A 21,902-nucleotide genomic window follows, 5' to 3' on the forward strand; every position below is an offset into this window, starting at 1 on the left:
GTTGCCACGAAATAATGGGATCATGAGAGGCCAACCAGGGAAGGTCCAACACAACAGGATACGCAGGAGAGTCGATCAGAAAGAGACTAATTCTCTCCTCATGACTCTCCTGCGTTATCAAACGGAGTGGAGCTGTGACCTCCCTGATTAGCCCTGACCCCAAAGGACGACTATCTAAGGCATGTACAGTGAAGGGAACATCAACAGGAACAATAGGGATCCCTAAACTAAGTGCAAAAGTACGGTCAATAAAATTCCCAGCTGCGCCTGAATCTACTAGCGCCTTATGCTGGGACTGCTGGGAAAACTCAGGAAATGCGATATACAACCACATGTGTGCAACAGGGAGCTCTGGGTGAGGTGTGTGCCTACTCACCTGAGATGATCCACCAGTACTCCGCCTGCCACCTCTACTCCCTGGAGAACCTCCCCAGCACCGACCAGCAGTGTGTCCTCTGCGGCCACAGGTGGTGCAGGGAATGGTTCCCCCTCCGGTCCCCCTCATAGCAGCACCTCCCAGCTCCATCGGGGTAGGATCAGAGGTGCTGGGGGATGGAACTGACGGACCCCGATCCTTACGTCCGCGGGAGGCCAACAGGTTATCCAACTGGATGGATAGGTCCACCAGCTGGTCCAGGTTAAGGGTGGTGTGCCTGCAGGCTAGCTCCCTACGAACGTCCTCTCGTAAACTACACCTGTAGTGGTCGATCAGGGCCCGCTCATTCCATCCCGCGCCGGCGGCCAGAGTTCTAAAGTCCAGAGCGAACTCTTGAGCGCTCCTCATCCCCTGTTTTAAATGGAACAAGTGTTCCCCCGCTGCTCTCCCTTCAGGTGGATGATCGAAAACCGCCCGGAACCGGCGGGTGAAATCTTCGTAGTTGTCCAACGTCGGGCCTTCTCTTCCCCAGATGGCGTTGGCCCAGACCAGTGCTTTTCCAGTCAGACAAGAGATGAGGGCGCTCACTCTCTCGCGTCCCGAGGGGGCCGGCTGAACAGCTGCCAGGTAGAGTTCCAGCTGGAGTAGGAACCCATGGCACCCGGCAGCCGTTCCATCATACGCTCCCGGGAGCGAGAGCCAAATCCCACTGGATCCTGATGAAGGAGGTGTGGACATCTGGGTCGGTTGTTGTGGGAGCTGGATAGGTGGAGTCAGGCGCAGGACACAGTGATGAGTATAGTCCGACAGTTTACTCAAAAATTAAGAATAATATTCCAACACGGAAAACACAAAAATCCAAAACACAAGAACACGAACCCACATGACAAACAATAACGCACAAAACAGAGAGGGAAGCCAGAGGGTTAAATAAGGAACATAATTAATGGAATAGAAATCAGGTGTGTATAATGAAGACAAAACCAAACGAAAATGAAACATGGATCGGTGGCGACTAGAAAGCCGGTGACGTCGACCGCCGAACGAACAAGGAGAGGGACCAACTTCGGCGGAATTCGTGACAGTATGTGTGTATTTCGGAGGGGTTGGGTTAAAAGGCGGAAGTAAAATTTCAGTTGGACCTTGTGTGCAATTGACCATTAAACTGATTTTTTTTAAAAACAATAATTAAATAATAAAATGCTGACACTGGTACGTTGAGAATATTGGGCTGTAGAGAAAAAAACTTTACTGTCTTAGCTAAAGTGGGGTGGAAAATACTCAGTAGGGTTTTAACTAACCAAGGATGTGTAGTTTTGGAGGGGGACTGTGCAGTACATCTCCAGCAACATTTTGTTATCCACCACCTCCATAGCTCCCAATACAATAGATTACAATTAAAACATATTTTTTATTTGATTTCATAAAATACTTACTGCCTTTTCTTATTGCCACAATAAAAGTGGCCATTGATTACATTTCAATATCTTTTTAATCAACTAATAATATTATTACAATCTGTTGAAATGCAGGCTTTTATTTTATTAAGTTTTCCTCATTCCCCTACAAAAGTGACATCAACTTGACTGGCAGTATAGTACTGGGTTGAGAGCGGAAACATAGTTCATTGTGGCTCTAATACTTCTACTACTATTTTGATACGTCCTTGATATACTTTGAAAAGGAAATTCTGACAGTAAAAATATATTGATTTCTTATCATTTGAATAAGGCAGGTTAGAGCTTCTGCTAGGGTTTGAATAGTGGTTGGATATACAGTATAAAGGTCTCTCTCTAACCAGAGTAGCCTACTGGAGTGTATAGCACCGCATACTGGGCACAATCATCTTATACTGCATGCAGGCTGCAATGAGTGCAACATCATTGGCAGCCTTAAAGAAAGAGTAAAACTCGGAGGCTGTTGACAGACGGGCCAGAGGACCTTATTATAGCCCATTGCTCTGTTTGTTTGTGAACAAGGATAATGCAACCAATGGGAACTCACAAAGACAGACTGTAAGGCGGACAGCCCTTTGTTGGAGCCAGAACAGATCATTCTGTGATGTTGAAGTGGTGACAGGGAATTGCTGACGTCAGTCCCCTTTAAAGATAGCATGTCACCAGGCTGCCTGTAACAGTGTACAGGTGAAGCGGTGAAGATGGACAGCACTAATCTCTCTGTGTTGCTCTTGAATGCTTTCCTCTTAAGCCTGTCTTGTGCTGAGGACGAGATAGCACCTCTATCCTGCCCAGAGTACCAAGAGGGCTTTGACGGCTCCTGTTATGAGTTTGTGGGTCTACCTCGTTCGCGTTCCTTCCTCAGTGCACAGGGTTGGTGTGAGCGAGGTGGTGGACACCTGGCCTTCATTTTAAACGACGAAACCCAGCAGTTCCTACAGAAGCACCTGCAGCCGGAGCAGGACTGGTGGCTGGGTCTGGCACCTGCCTCCCCAAACCTAACACTGGACTCTGCTGCTGCTGAGGGTAAGAGGACAACTGAAGAAAACACTAATTGCCATCAACATACTGTATAATGATAGATATGATTATGTAAAGGAAATCAAAGGTTGAGAGCAGACTGTCTTGTGCATGGATGTATTTGCAAAGAGTTATTTTATTATGTGTTAGAGTGTATGATTTAAAGTCTTATGAAATTGCCATGATATGAGGGGATTTCTATGTAAAAGGACCAATTATCACTAACAAGAGAAGTTCATAGGATCATGTCAAATCTAGAGTCAAATGAAAGCTATATTTTTTTAAATTAAGGAATATATACATTTTTCGACCATTTTCTATCCTAAATATTAGAAATAACAAGCAAAGGCTTTGACTGCTGGTCAAACAGATGGAAAAGGGGTCTTAGAAAACATCTACCAGACGTTGGTTCAGATTTGATCCGATCCAATAAAATGTTGTCTTGTTTTGGGAGGAGCTCGTTATTAAAATAATAGCCGGTGTGTAGAATAATACCCAAATATGCAAAGGTGGATATACAATTGAAGTCGGAAGATTACATACACTTAGGTTGGAGTCATTAAAACTCGTATTTCAACCACTCCACAAATTTCTTGTTAACAAACTATAGTTTTGGCAAGTCGGTTAGGACATCTACTTTGTGCACGACACAAGTCATTTTCCCAACAATTGTTTACAGACAGATTATTTCACTTATAACTCACTGTATCACAATTCCAGTGGGTCAGAAGTTTACATACACTAAGTTGACTGTGCCTTTAAACAGCTTGGAAAATTCCAGAAAATTATATATTGGTTTTAGAAGCTTCTGATAGGCTAATTTACATAATTTGAGTCAATTGGAGGTGTATGATCATGATGCTATCCATAATGATGTTATCGGGTGTGTAAGTCCACTTCATTACTGTAGTTCAATAACCAAAAGAGGTTCAAGGTTAAGGTTTCATGTCATAGCTGACACCCCATTGTTTCTGCAGACATCTTTTGAATCTTCCTTCGGAGCAGATATTTAACTGAGTTTTTGGAAAACGTGGTCCCATAAAAACCTGAGGGAGATTTTACCGAAATTCTGTTACCAAATATGCATCTGCACAGTTTTTCCAGGAAATGTATTTACTGTATTGTAAAATGTTACGTGTAAAATGTTAAAAGTAGTCTTACGTAAAACATCTGAGTCTCAGTGCAATTACAGTGCATTCGGATATTATTCAGACCCCTTGACTTTTTCCACATTTGGTTACGTTACAGCTTTATTCTAAAATGGATTAAATACATTTGTTCCTCATCAATCTACTCACAATAAACCATAAGGACAAAGCAAAAACATGTTTTACAATTCTTTGGCAAATTTATAAATTTTTTAAAACAGAAATACCTTATTTACATAAGTATTCAGACCCTTTGCTACGAAATTTAGCTCAGGTGCATCCTGTTTCCATTGATCATCCTTGAGATGTTTCTACAACTTGATTGGAGTCCATCTGTGGTAAATTCAATTGATTGGAAATTATTTGGAAAGGAACAAACCTGTCCATATAATGCCAGGCGTCACGTCTGGAGGAAACCTGGCATCATCCCTACGGTGAAGCATGGTAGTGGCAGCATCATGCTGTGGGGATGTTTTTCAGCGGTAGGGACTGGGAGACTAGTCAAGATCGGGGCAAAGATGAATGGAGCAAAGTACAGAGAGATCCTTGATGAAAACCTGGTCCAGAGAGCTCAGGACCTCAGACTGGGGCGAAGGTTCACCTTCCAACAGGACAACGACACTAAGCACATAGCAAAAGACAATGCAGGAGCGGCTTGGAGACAAGTCTCTGAATGTCCTTGTGTGGCCCAGCCAGAGCCCAGACTTGAACCCATTTGAACATCTCTGGAGAGACCTGAAAATAGCTGTGTAACGACACTCCCCATCCAACCTGACAGAGCTTGAGAGGATCTGCAGAGAAGAATGGGAGAAACTCCCCAAATACAGGTGTGCTAAGCTTGTAGCGTCATACCCAAGAAGACTCGAGGCTGTAATTGCTGCCAAAGGTGCTTGAACAAAGTACTGAATAAAGAACCTGAATACTTATGTAATTGTGATATTTCATAATTAATTTTTTAATACATTTTCTAAAATTTCCACAAACCTGTTTTGCTTTATCATTATGGGGTATTGTGTGTAGATTGATGAGGGGAAAAAATTATTTAATCCATTTTAGAATAAGGCTGTAACGTAAAAGAATGTGGAAAAAGTGAAAGGGTCTGAATACTTTCTGAATGCACTGTACGTTACCATGGAATTGCCCATGATGACTTTGGGTGAGAGTAGGCCTAAATATTTAATTGATATTTGAAAGAGGTAATAGTGTTTTGGGGTTGTTGTTTTTTCATAGAATAATCTTACTAATTAATCTTAATAATCTTACAGCTGAGCTGTGGCAGAAGTATTCCTCACAATCTGTTTTTTTTTCATGATTATTTGCATCAGAAATCAGTTCAATTCCCAGTCTCCTAAACTAACATGATCCGCCCACCTGCCTACCACTTCTCTTGAGACAATGGTCACTCTTGGTCTTGTTTTCTCAGTAGACCTTCTTTGATCTGGCAGTAAAACTGGAAGTAGACACAGGCTGGGTTTGGTGGCTATCTCTCAAGTCAGCTGGCCTTTCTGTGTCTCGCTGGGAGATTTATAATGTATTTATCTCGCACCATTGCTAGGAGACCATGCCACATTAAGATATCTCCTTTTAGCAGCACATGGCTGATGAAGAACACTTGTCATTCAATTGGAGCTGCTGTCCAGTCCCTTGATTTAGACAGGCCTTTTTAATTCCCGCACAAAGGACCAACTTTATCACCTATTCACAGCCGGCTCCTGTGGCATTGACTTTGTTTTCTTACGTCATATCCCTTACTCTGCTTTTCAAGTGTTTTATTACGTGAATTAGAGTATTAACAGAATGATGTATCAGGATGAACAGATGGGATATAATTTTGTAGGAATATATGTCACAAATATAATATAACAGAGTACTTACATACTTTATTTCCTCTACTTTGAAGAGCAGGTGTTCCTAATGTTTTGTACCCTCGGTGTATATAGAATATAATACTTTCATTGGTGTTTGTGCTGTACATCCTCAGGTCCTCTCTCCTGGCTTGATGGCTCTGATGTCAGCTACTCTAACTGGGTAAACGACCCTGATCCAGGGGCTGGCTGTGGTCACATACTGAGGAGCTCAGGGTTTCAATGGGAGGCAACAAGCAACTGTAGCCAGGAGCTGCACTTCATCTGCCAATTTGGTTTGTATTTGATATGTGTGTGCACGCATGCGTGCATGCATCTGTGTGTGTATGTATGCAGAATAACAAGGTAGCGAGGAATATACTGTATGCGCTTGCTATTCCCTTTCACTCTAATTATTAAACCTTATTTACTTCTTTGTCTCAGAATCTGGGCGCTCCATTGCTTGTGCTGACCACAATGCGACACTACAGTGTGGTTCTGGTCAGGTGATAGAGATTGATGACAGCTTCTATGGTCGTAAGACGGTTCACTACTGCCGGACGAGTCCCGCTTCTTCAGCCACCTCCACACAGGAGGAGTGTAGCTGGATAGATGTTGTAGATTCAGTGACAGGTATGGTGTGAAGTCTAATGTTTTTGAAACTTTTGAAATATTGTGCAAGGTGTATTTTGTCCATTAATGTTGCTCCATCCATCACTTAGGATATTGATATAAATGTATGTTTAGTTTTGACTATTGATTCAAGAATAGTCTTGTTCTTACATCGTATGAGTAAGAACATTAAAGGTCCAATGCAGCCGTTTTTATCTCAATATCAAATCATTTCTGGGTAACAATTAAGTACCTTACTGTGATTGCTTTCAATTAAAATGGTGAAAAACAAACATAAATAGCTTCTTAGCAAAGAGTCATTTCTAAAGCAAGAATTTTGCTTGGACTGTCTGGGAGTGGTCTGAGTGGGAAGGGGAAAACTGAAAACTAGCTGTTATTGGCAGAGAGGTTTGGATTTAACTATATTTCTTATTGGTCTATTAACTAACTTATCGCCTGGTGATGTTGCGAGGCAGGCCAACACTCCATCCCACTAAAACAGGCTGACATTTCACACAGTCTTTTCAAACAGCTCTTACACTAAAAGGGCATTATCATAATTTGCACAATATCACAGTATTATTCCAGCCTAATAGAGTAGAAATATATATTTATAAAACACAGGAAATCACGTTTTTGACTGCACTGGGCCTTTAAGCAAAGTGCTTTTAATGGGTCAAAGTAATTGCCTGCTGTACAGTATTTGATCATTGCACTGTTAGGACACGCTGCTTAAAGTAAAAAGCAGAAATGTAAATAGTGTAAAGCAAACACAGATTCAATAAAGGGCCCAGCAATTCAATAGAGGCAGCAATTCAACTTAGTTCCACTTCAGCAGGATGCCATTACCAAACAACTACATGATGAACAATATTTAAACATTGAGCTCTTAGAACATGTTTGGATTTGCAAAACATAGAGCAGAACTGTAAATATTGTAAAACACACACAGCTTCAACAACGGCACCAGATGCACTGAGGCAGCAATAAAACTTAATTGCACAAATCACCAAGAAAATATGTATTTGTGTCTTAACAAAAACCATAATAGAGGTACAGATGCTGGTACAATGTCAAGACTGAAAGTAAGGCCACAAAATGTACCAGTTTTAAATGGTTGTAATACTGTCAATGAAATCTAAATGTACTGCACTAAATACGGACCGTAGGTTTAAGCCATTGCTTAAGCTAGTGCTTCATGTATGAATGACAAATAGAATAGGCATTGTGATAATAATCCTTCCTCTGAACAGTGTGCACACAATTTATATTTTCAGAGCACTTGGATAAGTCTATTATAATGATAATGTGGATGATCTTAATGATGATTTTGATGACAATTATGGTGGAAAACTCTCCTCCTCCTCTATTTCTTCACCTCTCATATCTCTATTTCATGTACATTATTTCCAGGAGACTGCCATGGGCTGCAGGCATGCCAGGCCACGGCAGATGTGGCCTCTTTTGGTGAACCATGCCCAGGGCTTGGAAGCTACCTGTCTGTGGAATACAGCTGCAAAGATGGTCAGAACATTCTACCCCTGTCACTGTCTCTCCTTCCCTCCCTTCTACATTCCATTTAAATACTCAAATATGTTTTCAGCTAGTGAAGGCCTCGATTTACGTTTTTTCTAATGTTGTATTTCAACACATTATGAGTGGTGGCTAGCACACACAATCTAACCTAGCCATGTCTGTGGTCCACAGGTCTCCACTTATTAATGAGCAAGTTGGCTGCCGTCTTTGACAATGTCTCCATAACAGTGAAGTGGCTTCTCCATCCCTTCCAGGGCAACCTGACCTGCACTCTAAGTGCTGGAGATGGGCACAACATCGATCCTTATAGTCCAGAAGAGTGAGTAACTGAGTAATGTATATCACCCAACATCAAAGCCAAAAAGTCCCTAATTCATTCACAATTAATGGAATTTACACTCTCACAGGTTGGAGAGCAGTGTGGTTCATAAATACACTCGCCCGGGTGTCTTCATAGTTGGGGTGGAGTGTACCACCAGTGAGTGGCATGTGACAGCTCAGAAAGCCATCACCATTCAGGAGCCCATCGGGGAGTTTGGTGTCATTAAGTGCTATAGCGTGAACCAATCAACAGATGGAGCAAACTGCAAGGCCCTGTATGGCAGTCCCCTTCAAATCCAGGTTGAAGTAGAAGCTGGTAAGTAAAACCAACATGAGCAGAAATAAAAGCATCTGGTCTTACATTTCCGAGAGTACAAATCTTGGTAGAATGAGACAACTTTTCTATCTACAGGTACGAATGTGACCTACAAAATCCACCGTGGTGAGATGTTGGTGGCCAATTCATCAGCAGTCAGAGGAATCGTCCCCCACAACATCACAGTGGGACCAGAGGTGGAGCAACAGCTGGGCTCTGGCTGCCACCAGCTGACCCTGCATGCCTCTAATGGGGTCTCGGTCTTGGGCGTGTCCACTGAGCTGCAGGTGTGTCTGCTGGAGCCTGTGGAGGGCCTGCTGGGATCAGTGATGGCTGAGGAGGGAGAGTGTCCAGACTCAGACCTCTACGTTAGTGTCTCCCTGGACCGGGGGGCCCCGGTGCAGCTTCTCTTCCAAGTGTCTGGAGCCAACGACAGCATCTCCGAGACCAGAGACATGCAAAACAGAAGCATGCAGGTTTACAATATCTCAACCACTATCCAAGGTACTTACCCAACTACAATCAGAAACAATGACAGAAGATAGGAAAAGATTAAACGTTTCCTTGTTTATTTATATCAGCTGTTTTGTTACAGGAGCTTTGCAAGTGAAAGTCAGGGCCTGGAATGTCTTCTCACACATGGACGTGGATGTGGGGAACACAGCAGCAGTTTGTCACAATAATTCAGACTTTCAGACAGAGGAGCAAAAAAGGCTTCCCCGGGATAATGTGGAAATCACTTCCGATCCAGAAAGTCCATCTGACTTCACTCAAAGTGTCTCACTTGGGTTAACTGGCTTGAGTGGAGTACCCGGAATCAGTGAACCTGGGATACAACTTGAATGGGAATGCAGTAAGTACCAGAGCTGAGAACACTCACCTCTCAGTTCAACTCATTAGTAGGCTACAGTAACAAAGTCTGTCAAGACTTTTAAGTGGCCCACTTGTTCAAGTCTTATCTTCAAGGCCAGTGCTAGTTATAAATCTGAAATCCGAAGATTTTAGTTTTCAGTTCAGGCACAATCTTTCTATGAATATAATTGTTCTTCTAAACTCACTAAGTAACAATGGCGGTATTTCTCTGGTTTCCGGGTGACAGTATCGATTGTGTAGTACCTTTAATGTCCTTTCAGCACAGATGTTATACTCAAACCATGTTCCCCATTTATTCCAACAGATGAACAATGTAAATGCAGAGACAAAACAAACCAGGAGACTCATGTGATTACAGCAGCCTGTCTTCCAGACCCATTTCTTTTTTATATATACAGTTTTACTGTGCAGAAGAAAAATGGGGCCGAAGTGGCTAAAGCAGAGAAATGCATCACTGTTACTCCGCCAGAATTCACCGATGTTACCATAAGGTAAAACGAGGGAGGGAATGGCTCATTAGACAGATGTATAGTCCTGAGTGACATTTTGTTTGTTAGGAGAGGTTTGCATTATCAAACGAAGAAGCTAAATGGCTGATTTGAATCAAATTCTAAGTTACAGTAATCTATGTCCCAGAAGATCTATTGTATGATAAAAGTTAACCTTTATTCTTTTAGTTGTTCTAATTGTAACCCAGTGAACATAAACAACGATGTAACCCTCAAATTGGAGTGTACCACCGCAAGGAGTTGCCCAACAGTAGTTTGGCATGTTGAGGACACGAGACCTTTGACAGTAAGTCTGAGACTCCTCTATTGTGCATGTTGCACACAAGCATATTTATGAATAGTGGTTTCAGTGCATGAATAGATAGAACTTCTGTTGTCTAATTTAAGTTTAGATATACTTTATTAGTCCAGACAGAAATATGTCTGCTATTAACCAACCCCTCCGACATGCACACAAACACACAGGTGTTTGAACACACATACACACAAACATACATTCATTTGTAATGTGTCACATGAGCAAAATAAGTAACCTGAAATGAATGCATGTGCAGTTGGATTGTATAAAAGCTGTAGTCATTCTGTACAACGACAGTGTCTATGAAGGAAACTTCATAATTTTGAGCTAATTTCTTCTAGGGAGACCTCAAACACTGCTACAAAAAAGCAAAGCAAAGACCACTGCTACACAGAATAGATGGTGGCAATGAATACATGGTGACAAGTGACAATCTGAAAAATGCACAGTCCAGATCTCTGAATCTCAATGTGATAGCGTATGGTAGGTATTCATTGATTTTAGAGTATGTGTTGTTACACGTGCTTTAGTTACAGATAATAGTATCACTTATGTTGAACCTGACATCAGAATGTCAAATTAGCTATTGTAATGTGGGCCATAAAATGAATCAAGTGTTCCAATGTGTTATATTTTAGGTAGTGTATCATTTGATCATGGATATTTAGAGTAAATACATCCAGATCAACATTTACAGAATGTATTTATTTACATTAATGTAACCTATTCAACTTTTTGTTGTAGGTAAGACGACATCTGGCGTTGTCAAGTACACCATTCAGATACCAGGTGTTGCAACACCTGCACCTGTTGCCACTAACATACTGCCTGCTACTACCTTACCGGCTGCTACCACCATCCTACCGGCTGTTACTACTCGTCCAGCTGCTACTACCATACCAGTTGCTACCATCCCACTGGTAGCCACTACCCTACTGGCTGCTACCACTATAGCGGCAACTACTACTGTATCTGTAACTGTGCCTGAAATAACAGCCCCAACTACATTCACCAACCTCCATTCCTGTATAATTTCCCCTCAATCAGGCACAGTTCTAGATGCTTTCAATATCACCTGTGCAACAACCTCCTGCTCCACAGGCAAATGCCAATATTGTTTCAAAACTGACAAAGGTGAGTTGTCTGAAATCTGTCGACAATGTAGTCTATTTCAAGAGACTTTCCCCTATCAAAGAAGTTGAATAGTAGGACCGTAAATCAAAAATCAAAAATTCAGTTCACTGTATGAAAATACTTTATATAATATGTATTTATATTTCAGATAAACATTTGCGCTGCAGTTATGGAAATGAAGTAAAGTCAATCTTCCTACCTCTCGGGAACAAACGTTACAACTACAGTCTGTCTGTGGTGGTTACTCTAACAAATGGGGATAGAAAAACCAATGCCACAATCACCACTGAGGTTTGTCATCAAGTAAAAATCCTTTCATTTACTTAATGATTTAATGCATGGAAACTGTCCTGCCTTTCTGCTCCATAGAGCTCACATTTATAATGTAGTATCTGGAGCTCACATTTGATTGTTGTCCCCCAAGGTGTGGCCAGCCAACTCCAGTTCCTCAGTGGAGAATCTGCAGTCTGTGGTTGACAACACTGTCGCTCAGCTACAGCAGCAGGGGTTGCTCACTGGGGAGACCCTAGGACAGATGTTCAAGTCTGTGTCCGACATTCTGAACAAGGGCTCCAGTGAGGATCAGAAAGGTGCCAGGGAGGAGGTGAGAACGGGGTAATATTCTAAGGTCATAGGGAGCATGGGCTTTGATGCCAGGAATGTCTACGCCAGGGATGAGCAACCCGGGACCCGCTTTTGTAGTCCCGTGGATCAATTTCCAAAAACGAAGCACCAATAATTATAATTGTTTATAGCCTTTATAGACTAATAATGCCTTTATAGACTAATAATGAGCAGTTTATAAACTACTTATCATGGTTGGCTCCAGGCATAAGCGGTCACTTAGGGCCCCTGGCTGCTAAGACGGGGACCAGTCAAAGAAATTGGCCCACGAGGTGCAAGGCCAAGTCTCGCTTAGGGCCCCCAAAAGACTAGGGCCGGCCCACTCTACTGGTGTAATGCATTTAGCTAAGAGCGGTAACTGGTTTAACTGCAGAAATTGATCAATTGCAAAATTCAGTTGACTGCATGTCTGGCTATGGATGAAGGTACGCAGACCCGCGAGCCCCTGCAGCTCCTCATGATGAGTTCACATTTTTTGTTTCCCCTCACCCCCATCAAAGTTGGCCATCCCTGGTCTAGGGACTCTGTGTATTGTTGAAAGTAAGACATTACACTAAACTAAAAGAGTTACGATAAATTAGTATGAAGTTCAAGACAAAAGGAAGTGTCTCTTTAGATAGATGTTTATGAGGTATTCTGATTGATGTTCCAGCTGCGAGAACAGATGCTGAGCACCATGACTGCAGTGCTGAAGAATGTCCCCAACAACACTCCTCAGGAAGTGCAGCTGACGGCCAGAGCAGTGGCAGGGATCACCAAGAGGAGGGAAGAGGTCAATTCCGCTGCTCAGGTACACTTGGATATGAGAACAAGGCAACATAATCTTTTCCAAACATGTATTGCTGAAAGAGAGCAGAGATTTAGTTCCCAATGGTCTATGTTGTGCTGTGGATCTTTTCCAGCTAGAAGCTAGCTCCCTGGTGGGAGACCTCAGCTCTTCCCTCCTCTATATGAATGTCAGTGAGCATGGTGGAGAAGAGATGGTGCAGGCAGCTACACCAATTGTAGAGGCAGCCAGCAATATCCTGGGAGTCTCTTCAAATGCAAGCACACAGGTGATATACAGTTGAAGTCGGAAGTTTACATACACTTAGGTTGGAGTCATTAAAACTTGTTTTTCAACCACTCTACAAATTTCTTGTTAACAAACTATAGTTTATGCAAGTCGGTTAGGACATCTACTTTGTGCATGACACACGTAATGTTTCCAGAGGCAAAAGAAACGCACACCTATTTAGGCGAGGTGCTGGCTAGCGGAGTGGAACACTTAAAAAAAATAAAGGAGAGCCGCACACTCTAGGAGCTCAGATGCAAATATATTTATGTACAACGTTTCGACAGACAAGCGGTCTTCATCAGGGTATTAGCTATAAACTATACAAACTATAGTTTTGGCAAGTCGGTTAGGACATCTACTTTGTGCATGACACAAGTAATGTTTCCAACAATTGTTTACAGACAGATTATTTCACTTATAATTCACTATATCACAATTCCAGTGGGTCAGAAGTTTACATACACTGAGTTGACTGTGCCTTTAAAACCTCTTGGAAATAGGGGGCGCCCTTTTCACTTCTGGATAAAATTGTGCCCAATTTAAACGGCCTCGTACTCTGTCCTAGATCATATGATATGCATATTATTATTACTATTGGATAGAAAACACTCTGAAGTTTCTAAAACTGTTTGAATTATATCTGTGAGTAAAACAGAACTCATTTGGCAGGCAAACTTCCAAACAGGAAGTGAAAATTCTGAAATGGGTTTCTGTGAAAGGCATTGCCTATTCAATTGTCTTGTATTTATGGATCTGTATGCACTTCATACGCCTTCCACTAGATGTCAACAGGCAGTAGAACGAAGTGTCTAGCCTTCCCTGGGACCGGATGAGAGTCGTTGGAGTGAGAGGTCAGCCATATTGGTAGTACTTGGCTACGCACTTAGGTTTGTCATATCGTTGTCTACAATGCGTTAGGTAGACACGAAGAAATGCTCCGTCTGGGACGTTATTGGATATATTTGTGAAAAACATCCTAAAGATGGATTCTCAACTGAGTTTGACCAGTTTATTCGACTTTTATTATGACTTTTTGAATTTTTCGTTCATGCGTAAAATCTTCATGGACACGTGAGCTCCACCATGCTAGCCAAAGTTGCTAATTCGACAGAAGAAATGGACATTCTAAAACAAAACAACGATTTATTGTGGAACTAGGATTCCTGGCACTGCATTCTGATGAAAGTTCATCAAAGGTAAGGGAATATTTATGATGTTATTTCGTATTTTTATGGACTCTTTGGACTCTTTGGACTTTTATGGAATCTGGCGGAGAATGGCTGAGCGCTGTCTCAGATTATTGCATGCTGTGCTTTGTACTAAAGTTATTTTTTTTAAATCTAACACAGCGGTTGCATTAAGAACCAGTGTATCTTTAATTCTATATGCAACATGTATTTGTCAGCAAAGTTTATGATGAGTTTTTCTGTTAGATTACGTGGCTGTCTAAAATTTCTCCGGACATTTTGGTGCCATTTGTGACCATGGCGGCAATGTAGAACCACGATTTATAGCTATAAATATGCACATTTTCGAACAAAACATAAATGTATTGTATAACATGATGTCATAAGACTGTCATCTGATGAAGTTGTTCAAAGGTTAGTGATTCATTTTATCTCTATTTGTGGGTTTTGTGAAAGCTATCTTTACGGTGAAAAAATGCCGTTGTGTTTTGGGATATTGTGGTGAGCTAACATAAATATATGTTGTGTTTTCGCTGTAAAACATTTTAAAAATCGGACATGTTGGCTGGATTCACAAGATGTTTATCTTTCATTTGCTGTATTGGACTTGTGATTTCATGAAATTATATTATATGATATCCCTGTGGCGCTAGGCTAGGCTATGCTTGTCAGCGTTTCTGATGAGGATGATCCCGGATCCGGGATGGGGGGTCCGTAGAGGTTTTAAACAGCTTGGAAAATTCCAGAAAATGATGTCATTGCTTTAGAAGCTTCTGATAGGTTAGTTGACATCATTTGAGTCAATTGGAGGTGTACCTGTGGATGTATTTCAAGGCCTACCTTCAAACTCAGTGCCTCTTTGCTTGACATCATGGTAAAATCAAAAGAAATCAGCCAAGACCTCAGAAAAAGAAATGTAGACCTCCACAAGTCTGGTTCATCCTTGGGAGCAATTTCCAAAAGCCTGAAGGTACCACATTCATCTGTACAAACAATAGTACGCAAGTATAAACACCATGGGACCACGCAGCCGTCATACTGCTCAGGAAGGAGATGCGTTCTGTCTCCTAGAGATGAACGTACTTTGGTGCGAAAAGTGCAAATCAATCCCAGAACAACAGCAAAGGACCTTGTGAAGATGCTGGAGGAAACGGGTACAAAACTATCTATATCCCCAGTAAAACGAGTCCTATATCGACATAACCTGAAAGGTCACTCAGCAAGGAAGAAGCCACTACTCCAAAACTGCCATAAAAAAGCCAGACTACGGTTTGCAACTGCACATGGGGACAAAGATCGTACTTTTTGGAAAATGTCCTCTGGTCTGATGAAACAAAAATATAACTTTTTGGCCATAACGACTATCGTTATGTTTGGAGGAAAAAGGGGGATGCTTGCAAGCCGAAGAACACCATCCCAACCGTGAAGCACGGGGATGGCAGCATCATGTTGTGGGGGTGCTTTGCTGCAGGAGGGACTGGTGCACTTCACAAAATAGATGGCATGATGAGGAAGGAAAATGATGTGGATATATTGAAGCAACATCTCAAGACATCAGTCAGGAAGTTAAAGCTTGGTCGCAAATGGGTCTTCCAAATGGACAATGACCCCAAGCATACTTCCAAAGTTGTGGCAAAATGGCTTAAGGACAACAAAGTGAAGGTATTGGAGTTGCCATCACAAAGCCCTGACCTCTATCCTACAGAACATTTGTGGGCAGAACTGAAAAAGCGTGTGCGAGCAAGGAGGCCTACAAACCTGATTCAGTTACACCAACTCTGTCAGGAGGAATGGGCCAAAATTCACCCAACTTATTCTGGGAAGATTGTGGAAGGCTACCCAAAACGTTTGACCCAAGTTAAACAATTTAAAGGGAATGCTACCAAATACTAATTGAGTGTATGTAAACTTCTGACCCACTGGGAATGTGATGAAAGAAATAAAAGCTGAAAGAAATCATTGTCTCTACTATTTTTCTGACATTTCACATTCTTAAAATAAAGTGGTGGTCCTAACTGAACTAAAACAGGGAATTCTTACTAGGATTAAATGTCAGGAATTGTGAAAAACTGAGTTTAAATGTATTTGGCTAAGGTGTATGTAAACTTCCGACTTCAACTGTATATAGCTTCACTGAGTTCCCTGATGACAGTAATGAATTATGGTTACTTTTCAGGACTAGTGCATTTTGTTTGTCTTTCACAGAGAAAGGTCTCAAAGATTCTCCTGAACAGTATGGACAATGTGCAGAGTGCACTGTTAAATGGCAAAAAGGTTGGTCAGGAGCCTGCCATTATCAAGAGCCCTGAGATCAGTGTGTATGCTAACAGGTAAGAGACAGAGCATTGGAGTGAAAACATTACTATAAAAAATGCAAGGCCTGTCACATAAATGTAACTTGAAATATGTAATTTGTATTTAGAATACAATATCTCAAATACAAAATGCTTCTGTTAAGTTGCCTCAATTTTGAGTTACAGTATATTATACACTCTCTTCTCTTAGGATGTCTCCAAATAGCATTCAGATGCAGTCTATAAACATCCCAGATAGCTCCTCTGCAAGCTTTTCCTTCCCTCACCTGGGTGCTGATGTCCTTTCTCCAGAGGAACCAGTGGATGTGCGAGTAAGTGTGAATGTCTGCGAGTGAATGTGTGGAGGTTAGTGAGGGATTTATCACAGAAGTGAATACGGCAGTGAAAGTGTTGTTTTTTTGTGTCAAGTATTAGGGAGGGTTTCATTTGGTTAACTGTTCATGTAGTAATTGTCTATTAGTATATTGTGGACGGTTTTAACCCTCATTCCCTTATCTCATAATATCCTTATTTTTACAGATGCTGAGTTTTGAGAAGAACCCTTATTCTTGGAGTGAGGGGGGTAACATCAGTGGTGCCATGGGGTCTGTGACACTCACCAGACAGGATGGATCAGCCATCCCTGTGGAGAACCTGTCTGAGGAAATTGAGGTCAGAACGCTGCAAAGGTGTACCAATTTTAGTGGGTCTTTTCTCTTGAGAGCCCTTGATGTCCAAGACTTACAGTATATCTTCTAAGATAATGTCCAAGACTTATACTTTAAAGACTATATGATCAAGTAGACAGAATTATTATTACAGTTGTATATATTACAACATCTTCTATGATTCTCAGATCCTCTTGCCGAGACTTGAAGGCGGGCAGGTAAACAGCACAATCCTTGACCTGGGAAACTACAGCACACTGATGATTGACGTCCCTTCACCAGACATAACACTGGTGCTAAAGATGGAGCCCTCAGAGGACATACCATTTGTACTGTTGCTGGGGTATAAAGACTACCCAAAGGACAAGCAATATATAGCCAAGACGCAGATGCCTCACCAAGGCAATTCACAAGGTGATCAACCTCCTGAACTGACTTCTTGTAAATGGCAGAGACATAGGACTATTGTGAAGCATAATGAACAAACAACACTGAGTGTTTAGAAAGATAAATGTGCTTGTGTTGTGTTTATTTTGGGTACAGAGAGATACACCTGGGTCCTGGGTCCCAATGATTTGACAGGAAAAGTTGGGGTGCATTACCTTGTGGTGAGGCCCATTGTAGAAGCAGGGGTTAAATCCGTCAATGCCACCGTGACTGTGACCTCCATTGCTGCCCAGTGCAAGTATTGGAATGAAACCTTATCCACCTGGAGTGAAGATGGCTGCAGGGTGAGTTCAACAAGTACTACACAACACCTAATAATAAAATATTGGCACATCACTGCAACCAGGCACTGCCAATGTCAAATGCATAAACTGACTGTGGTCTCCTTAGGTTGGTCCTTTAACCACGTCATTGGTCACTCAGTGCTTATGTAACCACTTGACCTTCTTCGGGAGCTCTTTCTTCGTCATGCCCAACCTTGTGGATGTGTCCCGTACCGCTGAGCTCTTTGCCACCTTCTCAGACAACCCTGTGGTGGTGTGCTTTGTTGGTGCCATCTTCATTGCTTATCTCTTGGTGGTCGTGTGGGCACGCAGGAAGGACATCCAGGACATAGCCAAGGTCTGCCTTGAACAATCCCTGCCGCCATTTTCTAGACAATTTTTGTCCAGACTATACAGACACCTTGAGGACATGCTACTCTGGTGATCCAATCAGCAGATTTCCAGTGCTTAGATTTACCAATTTGAGAATGTATCTTCCTGTTGGTTTTCTGTTGATGCAGAGTTTCATCTTCAAGTGTTACTTCTTGTAGGTGAAGGTGACATTGTTGGAAGATAATGACCCCTTGGCTGAATACCGTTACATGCTGAATATCAGCACTGGGCATCGGCGTGGTGCTTCCACCTCCTCTCAGGTCAGTACCGACAGTTTCCACTGCTGCAGGACATCATATTCTGTTCTCTGATAAAACCACACTCAGTCACCCTGACCCTGTGTTGCTGCTGCAGGTTACTGTGACTCTGCTGGGCATGGAGGGAGAGAGTGAGCCACACCACCTCACTGACCCTGACAAGCCTGTTTTTGAGAGGGGTGCAGTGGATACGTTCCTGTTGACCACACCCTTCTCTCTGGGGGAGCTGCAGAGCATCAGGCTGTGGCACGACAACTCAGGGGGGCACCCTGCCTGGTAGGAGAGTGGACGGGGAGGATGTCTCACAGTAGTAGAGGGACAGATGGATTTGACGTTAATTAAAGCTGACGTTTGAAATTGTGGATGTAGTTGACAATAACGGTTTTCATGCAGGTATATAAACAAAGTGACGGTGCAGGATCTAGAAACTGGACAGAAGTGGCACTTCCTGTGTCACTCATGGCTGGCCATAGATATGGGCCAGTGCATCCTTGATAAAGTATTCCCTGTTGCCTCTGACACGGATTTGAAGAAATTCAGGTGAGCATGGATGCACCTTGGTATGGCAATATGTATATCCCAGGACAATTGTCCATCAAGTAACTAAATCTTCTTACACTGTATATTCTGCAGTAATCTGTTCTTCATGAAAACGGCAAAGGATTTCCGTGATGGCCACATCTGGTTTTCTGTGATCAGCCGGCCTCCAACGAGCACCTTCACATGTGTCCAGCGAGTCTCCTGCTGTTTCTCTCTGCTGCTCTGCACCATGCTGACCAGCATCATGTTCTGGGGCATCCCTACCGACCCCTCTGAGCAGACCATGGACCTGGGTATGGACGCCTGCACGGTAATGGTGCTGTATGGAAATAATAACATGTTTTCAGAACATTAAGATTTTCTCTCTCTCTCTCCTGTAGGTCATATCGAGTTCACCTGGCAGCAGGTGATGATTGGAGTTCAGAGTTCAATCATAATGTTTCCAATTAATCTCCTCATTGTGAGTATCTTCAGAAACACCCGCCCCCGAGAGACGAAGCCTGGAAAGCCCAAGGCAGAGGTGTCCAAGCAGGGGAAGACTGGCAGAGTGACTCCCTCACAGCCCCCCTCCCCACAGAGGGAGAGAGAACTCACACCAGACACTGTCATCAAGGTAAAAGAAGTAAACCATTTTAACAGAATTTGTGATCAAGAGTCACCCTGTTTGCATCGCCACAGTAGCAAAGCTGTTAATACAGTGCATTCAGAAAGTATTAAGACCCTTTCCCTTTTTCCATATTTTGTTACATTACAGCCTTATTCTAAAATGGACTAAATAAATACAAATCCTCATCAATCTACACACGATACCCCATAATGACAAAGCGAAATCCGTTTTCTTTTTTTTCTTCAAATGTATTAAAAATAAAAAACAGAAATACCTTATTTACATAAGTATTCAGACCCTTTGCTATGAGACTCAAAATTGAGCTCAGGTGCATCCTGTTTCCATTGATCATCCTTGAGATGTTTCTACAACTTGATTGGAGTCCACCTGTGGTCAATTCAATTGATTTGACATGATTTGGAAAGACACACCTGTCTATATAAGGTCCCACAGTTGACAGTGTATGTCAGAGCAAAAACCAAGCCATGAGGTCAAAGGAATTGTCTTAAAGCTCCGAGACAGGATTGTGTCGAGGCACAGATCTGGGGAAGGGTTCCAAAACATTTCTGCAGCATTTAAAGGTCCCCAAGAACACAGTGTCCTCCATCATTCTTAAATGGAAGAAGTTTGGAACCACCAAGACTCTTCTTAGAGCTGTCCGCATGGCCAAACTGAGCAATCGGGGGAGAAGGCCCTTGGTCAGGGTGGGGACCAAGAGCCCTATGGTCACTCTGACAGAGCTCCAGAATTCCTCTGTGGAGATGGGAGAACCTTCCAGAAAGACAACCATCTCTGCAGCACTCCACCCATCAGGCCTTTATGATACATTGGCCAGACGGAAGCCACTCCTCAGTAAAAGGCACATGACAGCCCGCTTGGAGTTTGCAAAAAGGCATCAAAAGGACTCTCAGCAATGAGAAACAAGATTTTCTGGTCTGATGAAACCAAGATTGAACTCTTTGGTCTGAATGCCAAGCACCTGGCACCATCCCTACGGTGAAGCATGGTGGTGGCAGCATCATGCTGTGGGGATGTTTTCAGAGGCAGGGACTGGGAGACTAGTCAGGATTGAGGGAAAGATGAATGGAGCAAAGAACAGAGAGTGATGAAAACCTGCTCCAGAGCGCACAGGGCCTCAGACTGGGGTGAAGGTTCACCTTCCAACAGGACAACTACCCTAAGCACACAGCCAAGACAACGCAGGAGTGGCTTTGGGAAAAGTCTCTGAATGTCCTTGAGTGGCCCAGTCGGAGACCAGACTTGAACCCGACCTGAAAATAGCTGTGAGGTGACGCTCCCCATCCAACCTGACAGAACTTGTGAGGATCTGCAGAGAAGAATGGGAGAAACTCCACAAATACAGGGGTGCCAAGCTTATAGTGCCATACCCAAGAAGACGCTAGGCTGTAATTGCTTCCAAAGGTGCTTCAACAAAGTACTAAGTAAAGGATCTGAATACTTTTATGAATGTAATATTTAAGTTTTTTATTTTAAAAAAATGAGCAAATAAACAGTTTTTGCTTTGTCGTTATGGGGTAGTGTGTATAGATTCATGAGGGGGGAAAAAATCTATTTAATCAATTTTAGAATAAATCCAATCAAATCAAATTTTATTAGTCACATGCGCCCAATACAACGGGTGTAGACCTTACAGTGAAATGCTTACTTCTCTAACCAACAATGCAGTTAAAAAAAAAATGGATAAGAATAAGAAATAAAAGTAACAAGTAATTAAAGAGCAGCAGCAAAATAACAATAGCTAGACTATATACAGGCGGGTACCGGTACAGAGTCAATGTGCGGGGGCACCGGTTAGTTGAGGTAATATGTACATGTACAGTGCCTTGCAAAAGTATTCATCCCCCTTGGCGTTTTTCCTATTTTGTTGCATTACGACCTGTAATTTAAATTGATTTTTATTTGGATTTTATGTAATGGACATACACAAAATAGTGCAAATTGGTGAAGTGAAATGAAAAAAATTACTTGTTTAAAAAAAAAAATAAGTAAAAAGGTAAAGTGGTGCGTGCAAATGTATTCACCAACCTTCGCTATGAAGCCCCTAAATACGATCTGGTGCAACCAATTACCTTCAGAAGTCATAACATAATTTGTTAAATA

At 42.3% G+C, this 21,902-nt stretch overlaps 1 protein-coding gene across 1 annotated transcript in view; it reads left to right on the forward strand.

Moving 5' to 3' along the window:
• The first annotated feature begins 2,534 nt into the window (after nucleotides 1-2,534).
• Nucleotides 2,535-21,902, forward strand: part of pkd1l2a (polycystic kidney disease 1 like 2a) — a 31,694-nt gene continuing 12,326 nt past the window's right edge. The window contains exons 1-22 of the mRNA XM_071400243.1: nucleotides 2,535-2,859; nucleotides 5,983-6,141; nucleotides 6,290-6,478; nucleotides 7,871-7,981; nucleotides 8,165-8,312; nucleotides 8,401-8,630; nucleotides 8,727-9,134; nucleotides 11,593-11,735; nucleotides 11,869-12,048; nucleotides 12,721-12,858; nucleotides 12,971-13,123; nucleotides 16,518-16,642; nucleotides 16,818-16,938; nucleotides 17,147-17,278; nucleotides 17,463-17,688; nucleotides 17,818-18,005; nucleotides 18,112-18,342; nucleotides 18,536-18,637; nucleotides 18,732-18,910; nucleotides 19,028-19,174; nucleotides 19,268-19,467; nucleotides 19,555-19,787. Of these exons, the coding sequence (XP_071256344.1) occupies nucleotides 2,535-2,859; nucleotides 5,983-6,141; nucleotides 6,290-6,478; nucleotides 7,871-7,981; nucleotides 8,165-8,312; nucleotides 8,401-8,630; nucleotides 8,727-9,134; nucleotides 11,593-11,735; nucleotides 11,869-12,048; nucleotides 12,721-12,858; nucleotides 12,971-13,123; nucleotides 16,518-16,642; nucleotides 16,818-16,938; nucleotides 17,147-17,278; nucleotides 17,463-17,688; nucleotides 17,818-18,005; nucleotides 18,112-18,342; nucleotides 18,536-18,637; nucleotides 18,732-18,910; nucleotides 19,028-19,174; nucleotides 19,268-19,467; nucleotides 19,555-19,787 (4,068 nt within the window). The remainder of the gene's footprint in view (nucleotides 2,860-5,982; nucleotides 6,142-6,289; nucleotides 6,479-7,870; nucleotides 7,982-8,164; nucleotides 8,313-8,400; nucleotides 8,631-8,726; nucleotides 9,135-11,592; nucleotides 11,736-11,868; nucleotides 12,049-12,720; nucleotides 12,859-12,970; nucleotides 13,124-16,517; nucleotides 16,643-16,817; nucleotides 16,939-17,146; nucleotides 17,279-17,462; nucleotides 17,689-17,817; nucleotides 18,006-18,111; nucleotides 18,343-18,535; nucleotides 18,638-18,731; nucleotides 18,911-19,027; nucleotides 19,175-19,267; nucleotides 19,468-19,554; nucleotides 19,788-21,902) is intronic.

Source organism: Salvelinus alpinus, chromosome 5 (assembly GCF_045679555.1).
Source record: "Salvelinus alpinus chromosome 5, SLU_Salpinus.1, whole genome shotgun sequence".
In the NCBI taxonomy this organism is placed as follows: Eukaryota; Metazoa; Chordata; class Actinopteri; order Salmoniformes; family Salmonidae; genus Salvelinus; species Salvelinus alpinus.